This window comes from Eucyclogobius newberryi, unplaced genomic scaffold (assembly GCF_026437365.1).
Source record: "Eucyclogobius newberryi isolate DKJ021-1_F unplaced genomic scaffold, fEucNew1.0.hap1 SCAF_7, whole genome shotgun sequence".
Taxonomy (NCBI): domain Eukaryota; kingdom Metazoa; phylum Chordata; class Actinopteri; order Gobiiformes; family Gobiidae; genus Eucyclogobius; species Eucyclogobius newberryi.
In genome coordinates this window covers 22,078,319-22,086,427 of record NW_027316389.1, presented here as the reverse complement: position 1 = coordinate 22,086,427, position 8,109 = coordinate 22,078,319, and the positions used below count along the sequence as shown (strand labels likewise).

The window sequence follows — 8,109 nt, the reverse complement described above, 5'->3', positions numbered from 1 at the left end:
TGAAGTGAACCTAACACTGCTCTACTGAGGCATTGTTTAAAAAAAACACATGGGCGTCATTAATTTATTAATAAATGCAACAGTTGAAACGCTTGTTTGCTTTATGCTGTATCTGAAACAAGCTGCAATATTAAACTTTACTAGACCGATAATGCTTGGAGCAGTCAAAGGCCTGTTGTTACATACACCAAGCCGGTAGAGGGCGATGTTCTACTTACAGTTGGTGGCTCTTTTGTTGCCGGAAGTGTGTCTTATTTACAGGAAGTGAGAGCAGCATGCGTTTGTTTGGGTTCCATGTGATATTCATATAGTTAATTTAGCAGTAAGAAGCGTTGATTTAATAGAACTACAGTCATGGGCAAGAAGGGAAACAAAAAAGAAAGCAAGGTTAAAGGAGCTGAGAAGACAGCGGCCAAGATGGAGAAGAAAGTGTCCAAGAGGTCCAAACGAGAAGAGGCGAGTTCAACACGTTTACTAACTCTACCTGTGCACCCTTTTATGTTCAGTTAGACTTATGCAAATACGCAATGTTTATTCATCTACAGGAAGACTTGGAAGCTCTTATTGCTGAGTTTCAAAATCTTGATGCAAAGAAAACTCAGGTTACAGAGACATCATGTCCACCACCACCACCAAGGTGAGGAAAGGTTTTAATATGACCTCACTTTGGATGAACATGGTCACAGTCCTCTCTTTTAGGCTGTGTAGTATTTTGAGTATGCATATTTTTTACTAAAGCCTAAAACTGGTAATATATTTTATAGGCTTAGCGCATCTCTAAATCCTCACCCAGAGAAAGATGAACTAATCATGTTTGGAGGAGAATATTTTAATGGACAAAAGGTACGATCATCACACCAACCCTCTACTGTTCCACACATTTTACTCAAACAATTTTATAGTAGACACTTGTGTTTGTTTTGGTTACAGACTTACTTGTACAATGACCTGTTTTTCTACAACATCAAAAAGAATACTTGGGTCAAATCGGAGATCCCCAATCCTCCTCCTCCTCGTTGTTCTCACCAGGTAATACTCATTCATACACCATTATAACTGAAGTATTACTCAGTGCTCCAAGTAGTTAAAGCGCACATGACAGGTTAGACTACATATTTCACCAAAACATAATTAACATAATAACATTTAACCAAAGATGTTGCCTGTTTTTCAGCAGTTTGACAGTTCTAGTGACATCTATAGTGTTACTTCCTGGTTGGACATGAACAACAGTTATGACATAGGTAGAGGTAATTATGCAACTACTACCTAGCACCTATACAGCAAACGAGGGCCAAAAACACTTTGTTTAAATCGTCAGAAAAATTTGTCAGTTGTGCAAAATAAATATTGTTAATTGAATGTTGCATATTGATGACATAGGTAGATGGATTCCTTCTTTTTTTTTAAATTAACAAACTGCAACTTCACTGATGTGAAACTATGATCAATATTCTCTACAGGTTCTAACCCACCAAACCAAATTATTTTATTTTATTTATACAGGGGAAGGAAAATTAAAATGATAATTTGAAAAACATAACATAATGCACTTTATATCATAATGCACTTTAACTTTGTCTTCCTCTCCATCAGGCTGTGGTGGTGCCTCAGGGTGGGGGCCAACTCTGGATATTTGGAGGGGAGTTTGCGTCACCAAACGGAGAACAGTTTTACCACTACAAAGACTTGTGGGTTCTGCATTTAGCTACAAGCACCTGGGAGAATATTAAGTATGTGCAAGGTATAGTATAAACTGTGTAATGAGTAGTATACTCATTTCAACATATATTTGCCCATTTGTTGCAGAGCTCCGGGAGGTCCATCGGGACGCAGTGGTCACAGGATGGTGCTCAGTAAGAAACAGCTTCTGGTGTTTGGAGGATTCCACGAGAGCACCAGGTTAATTATCTTTTGAAATTATTACTCAAGTTAAATTAACATTAAATTATCACATTTGTCTCTATATTTTAGGGATTTTATCTACTACAATGATGTGTACTCATTCTCCCTGGAAACATTTGCCTGGTCCCGTCTCTCAGTGTCTGGTTCAGGCCCCTCGCCACGTTCAGCCTGTCAGATGACTTCCACGCCGGATGGTTCAGGGGTCATTATCTATGGAGGATATTCAAAAGTGGTGTGTAATAGTCAAAAGTTTGTGTAAAACTGATATTTTTTTGTGAATGGACTTTGCACACAAGTACTTTTATTCACACTTTTTTACAGAGAGTAAAAAAGGATGTGGAGAAGGGGACCATACATTCAGACATGTTTATTCTTAAGCGAGATGGTAAAGAAGCTCAAGGTATATTTTCCTTTATTTGTCACAAAAACATCACTGTTAAAAACTGTAATTTGCCAAATTTCTTCTCTGCCATATTTCCACAGAGAAGTGGTGCTGGTCCAGGGTTAACCCCTCTGGTAACAAGCCCCCTGCCCGCTCAGGTTTCTCCATGGCAGTGGGTCCAGCTGGGAGGGCAGTGCTTTTTGGAGGAGTCTGTGATGAGGAAGAAGACGAGACAATTGAGGGCGACTTCTATAATGATCTATATCTATACGACACATTGAAAAATCGCTGGTTCCCTGCAGTTCTTAGGGTACACTCAATTTCTTGAAAAACTTCAGTTAAAAGTAAAGTAATCTAACTAGGAAGTGTATTTATTGACACATTTTTGTCAAGTGTTTTTGTTTTGACTTGTTTTTAAGGGCAACAAAACGGAGAAGAAGAAGCGACGGAGGGGTAAGAAAGGTGGAGCTGAGGGGCCTGAAAAGGAGGAGGAAGAGACACCTCAAGGTCCCATTGAGGTCATCAAAGAGATAGTTACTGAAGATGGGACTGTGATGACCATCAAAGAGATTGTCCCTGGAGCGCAGGAAGAGGAGGATGAAGAAGAAGAGGAGGACGACGAGGAAGGTGTGATACACATGAAAACTCCAACAATAGCCGTTTTTGTATAAAAAGTCTTAACAAGCTAACAGATTGTCTTACATTTATCTTATCTTATCTTATCTTATTTATAGCAGCTGCTTCTGCTCCATTGATCGAGCCCTGTTCAAGGTCCAGTGCCTTGGCATCAGTACGTCAGGGCAAACTTTTCCTGTACGGAGGGATGTTTGAGGTGGGCGACCGACAGTTCACCCTCAATGACATGTACTGCCTGGACCTCCACAAGATGGACCAGTGGGAGGTGCTGGTGGAGATGGACCCCAGTGAGTTGCCATCTTTATATCAATCAAAATGTATTGTTAACATGACTGAAATTCTGCTCCACAGAAACACAAGAGTGGCTAGAGGAGTCAGAGTCTGAAGATGACGAAGAGGAGGAGGCCAAAGGAGCTGTGGCAGAGGAAGAGGAGTCTGAGGAGGACAGTGAGGATGTGGAAGGCATGAGACTTACTGTTCACTTTGCCAAGGGTTTTAAGTTTAGTCGAGTTATGTGGTCAACTTTAGATCATGCTGTTTCCACTGGCTTCCACTGATGAGGAAGTGTTTAACTGACAGTAACTGACAGTATCCTGGCTTTCAAAAACAACTTTTACCACACATATACCACCTTGTATAGGAAGTAACCCATGCCATGTTTAAAAATGTGATTATCTTATGTCATTGTCAGGTGAAGATGAGCATCCCACTGTGCAGGAAGGAGAGACTGTGACAGACTATCAGGCCCGAACAGAGCAGTACTGGATCAGTCTGGCACGTGCCAACATGGGGCCGGAAGCAAAAGACAAGAGGGTGGCAAAGGTAGCCATTGCCATGGCTAAAGTCTTCTATGAAGACCAATAACTGTGTATAACTGTGTAACATAATTTCAGAAATCTTATACATGTTGCCATCAAAAATCATTATACATTTTATGTAATTCGTTTTCTCACATGATACCTGATTGAGAGAGAATACATTTGTAAATTGATTATTTACAATTATAACACTTGCTACAACTAGCTGTAAAATTGCAAATAGTAATGTCACAAATGTAAAATCCATAGATTTTTGATGATCTTAAAATGTTATTTGTTACAAATTTAAAACAGTTTCACAGTGTCGCTATTAAACTGGAATACTAAACGTGGTTGCCATTTGTGTGAGTTCTATCTTGATTATTGTAATTTGTAACAAACCCAATTCTCACCTTTGTTAGCCAACTACACTACAGAATCAAACAGTTGTGACAGTGGCATAAGGAAAATGAGCTGGAGAGGAGGATGCTGGGAAAAAGTGGAGAAGTGCACAGTGTGTCAGGGAAGACATCAGTCAGGCAGCCTTTCCCTTGGTGACCCATTTTATCCTCCATCAGCACGCCAAACATGGATGAGGAAGAGTGATGAATAATTTAGGAGGAACAGAGATGGATGAAAATGAGGCTCTTCCCTCTTTTGTCGCAAGCCTTTTTATTTCAACTGCTTGGCAAAAAAGAATTTTATAAATAACTACAAAGAAGATATAATTTTGGATTGCAGCTGACGTGAGGCGGCATAGAGTGTAACAGTCAAAAATACATACGTTACATCCAAACCTACAAATACATACATAATACAGATGTTCTCAATTATGGAAGGGCTTCTGAACACTGAATTATATCAAATGTGTCAAACAACAGTCCACCAATTTGAAGGTCAACTTGGCAACAGTATGTGAATTACATAATACGAATGCATCGTTAATTACAATAACTGCATTACCAGTAGTTGTATATGGTGCTTTTTACACCACTGCTATTCATCTTCACTATAGACCTGTGTTCTTGTTTTCTTCTTCAAATGAATGTGGTGTTCTGACAGATCAGAAAGCTATGTAATTGTAATATCAATTGTTATCAATTGGCCAATATTTAACACTTGTTTATAACTCAAGATGCTCAGTGGCAAAGTTGTTGAAACTGTTTATGATGTCATCTGTTTTTTACTCTTCTGGCTTTATAGTTGCCTTTACTAGAGGACCATCTCTGCTAATGATCTGTAAAACAATCTCCAACAGTGTGAGGAAGCCCAAGTTGTTTTGTGTGTGAGCCCTCGCCTGTGGTTCATGGATAGAATCCTGCCTCTGAAATAATGGCCATCAGGAGGAGGAAATTTTATTGATCTTCTGGAGAAGTGACACACCGGGCAGACAGAGCAGATGGGCCTCAAACACAGGCTGCAAACCAGGGCCATATCAGGACACACAAATGAACTCATTTTGACACTAGCCTACCTATACATAGTCTGTCTGATTGTCTTTTAAAGTCATTCCTGGACTTAATTTTACATAAAACAGTTTCTTGAGAAGAACTTCTTAACTTTTTGGTTATTATATATATATATATATATATATATAAACTTTAAACTTTTGTTGTTATGATAATACTATAATCTGCTCTACTATTGGCTTAGCATCACCACCTACTTGAGATGGACAGAGCAGCACGTGCCATCGAGTAAATCAGGAAGTGATGCTCATGTGATAAGAAGTGTGCTAGAATCTCAGGAAACGCACAGTAAGTAATAACGTGCTTTAATATTGTCCTCGCTTATATCTTCTGTATGCCTCGAAATGTATTCAAAGTAAAAGGTCCAGCTATTATTATTATTATTATTATTATTATATTTCTATTTCTTTAAAAATATATTTTCCTGGGGAAAAAGCTATTAGCCATAGCAAATTAGCTATTTGTATGCTAACCTTAGCAATTAGTCAATTAGAAAATAACAATAATGGTAGCACGATGGACCTGTTCTATGGACAGATGATTTAGTGCTGTATACATGTTTGTTACTATATGTTTTGTGTTTTCTGTGTGTTTAGCAGGTGGCTGTGGTGCACATGTGATGAGGACTGCATCGGTGCATGCAGGCCTATCTCTTTAAGATCTGGAGTGTGCTACTGAGCTGGCTGTGTGAGGGTGGGGGTGGCTGCAGTGGAACAGTCCTCTCTAATGAGCAGATTTACAGAGAGAGAGAGACATGCACTGAGTGAGAGAGAGCGCACAGATCCAGGGGAAGGAGAAGAGAGTCTGTGACGCCAAGACACCAGGCAAGACTTCACAGGCAAAAAAAAACAAGACATAGAGAACGCCAGGACATGCTGAAGAAGACCATAGAGATAGATGATAACGCAACAGACTGGCAACTGCAGCTCACACAGGGAATAAATCACTTATGAATGCTGTGGATTAAAGCGAAGTAGACGTGTGCAGCAGTGAGGACCTGAAGAAAATGATCATTTCTCCTGTTTATTTTTTTTGTCTGCTGCTGTGAGTGAGGCTGCGTATTGTGTGTGCGCGTGCATATGGCAGGAGACTGCATTGCCGTCCTCCACCACAGAACTGGCTAAAAGGCAGCCAAGCAGATTACCTTTTCTGTTTTCCCTATTTCTGTTTGTGCGTTTTGCAGTGGCAGAGGACCGTTACCACGGAAGCTCACACACGCTACAGTTGTTCATCACAAATCTATGGATTCATGGGAATGATTTGGTGCAGTTGGACTTTCAGTGCCCGTGATCCAGGGCGGCTTCAATGCTACTATTTTAGAGGATTGAAGAGCTGTCATCGAGGAGTCTTGTGAGCGCTACACCCCAGAGACGAGGAAGCATCATCAGGTAGGAGGAGGCAGAGTGCGGGGGCTTGAGACACTGACAGTGCTCCATGGCAGGCTGAACCTACTGCCTCATGTTTCAAAACCACACATCCTGCTGAGAGAAGATGATGGCAGACCTGGGCCTTCTTCAGTCCTCGCTTGCCTGTACCTGCCAAAAACGAGCTGGGAAGTGCTAGCTGAAGCTAACAAGAGTATGGTGTGAACAGCGCACCTAACTGAACCAGCAAACATTTTATTTTGTAATTTTGTTTCTTTTTGCTGTTTGTCAAACCAGCTAACATCTGAGGGTGGCCTTCTGGAGGGAGAGAACTTCCCCTTCCCCTCTCCACCTCCTCCTCTTCCTCAATTTTGACCTCTTCAAATCTGACCTCAGCTCCACTGACTGCCACTAGCACCAACCTGTCCTTCTTTTTACTCTCCACGTTTTCTTTTTCTTTTCTTTTTCTTTTTGTCGAGACTTTAAGGGAATTGCCAAAACCTATTTCATGCATGTCCACTGGCGGCAGGTTCAACTTTGACGATGGGGGGTCATACTGCGGAGGGTGGGAAGAGGGCAAGGCGCACGGCCACGGGATTTGTACTGGACCCAAAGGCCAGGGCGAGTACTGCGGATCCTGGGCCCACGGATTTGAGCTGCTGGGCATCTACACCTGGCCCAGCGGTAACACTTACCAAGGAACCTGGGCTCAGGGCAAGAGACATGGGGTGGGTGTGGAGAATAAGGGCCGCTGGGTGTACAAGGGCGAGTGGACTCATGGGTTTAAGGGACGCTACGGCCTCCGCGAGAGCACTGGGACGAGTGGCAAGTATGAGGGCACATGGAGCAACGGACTGCAGGATGGATATGGAACAGAGACTTACTCAGATGGAGGTAAGGGCTTAGGAACACAAACAGACATCTTCTGAAACACTTGCACTCATAAAACCAAAACCGCCAACAAGTGGTTGACCCTGCTTCGCACTGAGTAGCTATAAAGGCCATCCCATAATGTCAGACATTTTCTTGATCGCAAACGTCAATTTAGATCCACACTGGTGTTGTCATGATACAAACGTTTCATCTTGCTAAGAAATCACAATATTGAAATTTCAAACTCGATTTTGTTTCAAAGGAATAGACTTCATTCTCAATACCAATTTCACTATCACATTAAAATGTCATTTTTTTAGTTCAAGAGATTTTGAAAATGTTTATTAAACATTGTGGTTCATTTGAGTTTTGATTAAGCTCAAAATCATTCTTAAACCTGTCCATATCATTTCCCCCCCGGATACTTGTTCAAATGAGTATCTAGTTTTAATACTAGTTTTAATATCAAATAGTATCGGATTTCTGATACTTTTGACAAAGCTACAAAGAAAAAGGCTCAATACTCCATACAAAACCCTCTATTATAATTCCAAAACACTTTTTCAATTTATATTTTATATAAGCCTGAAATTTTCAACAAAAAATACTACTACTACCACGTTGACATTTTTGAAAACACTAATCCACACCAAAAAACACTAATTATGTAACTTAAAAATGTT

At 40.7% G+C, this 8,109-nt stretch overlaps 2 protein-coding genes across 3 annotated transcripts in view; both read left to right on the top strand.

Moving 5' to 3' along the window:
- The first annotated feature begins 236 nt into the window (after positions 1-236).
- On the top strand, positions 237-3,872 carry klhdc4 (kelch domain containing 4). 2 transcript variants are annotated; one of them, XM_072435052.1, is made up of 13 exons: positions 237-456; positions 546-637; positions 765-843; positions 931-1,029; positions 1,597-1,733; positions 1,810-1,902; positions 1,975-2,137; positions 2,227-2,305; positions 2,389-2,597; positions 2,707-2,914; positions 3,022-3,210; positions 3,275-3,385; positions 3,615-3,872. In XM_072435052.1, the coding sequence occupies exons 1-13, from the start codon at positions 355-357 to the stop codon at positions 3,785-3,787; spliced, it is 1,734 nt and encodes a 577-aa protein (XP_072291153.1). In that variant the 5' UTR covers positions 237-354; the 3' UTR covers positions 3,788-3,872. The 2 variants fall into 2 exon arrangements, with proteins under 2 accessions (XP_072291153.1, XP_072291152.1); XM_072435051.1 differs by having other exon boundaries at positions 237-460; positions 550-637.
- A 1,584-nt stretch (positions 3,873-5,456) lies between these two features.
- jph3b (junctophilin 3b) overlaps positions 5,457-8,109 on the top strand; it is a 29,230-nt gene continuing 26,577 nt past the window's right edge. Inside the window, exons 1-2 of the mRNA XM_072434536.1 lie at positions 5,457-5,477; positions 5,786-7,447. Of these exons, the coding sequence (XP_072290637.1) occupies positions 7,066-7,447 (382 nt within the window). The 5' untranslated portion in view covers positions 5,457-5,477; positions 5,786-7,065. The remainder of the gene's footprint in view (positions 5,478-5,785; positions 7,448-8,109) is intronic.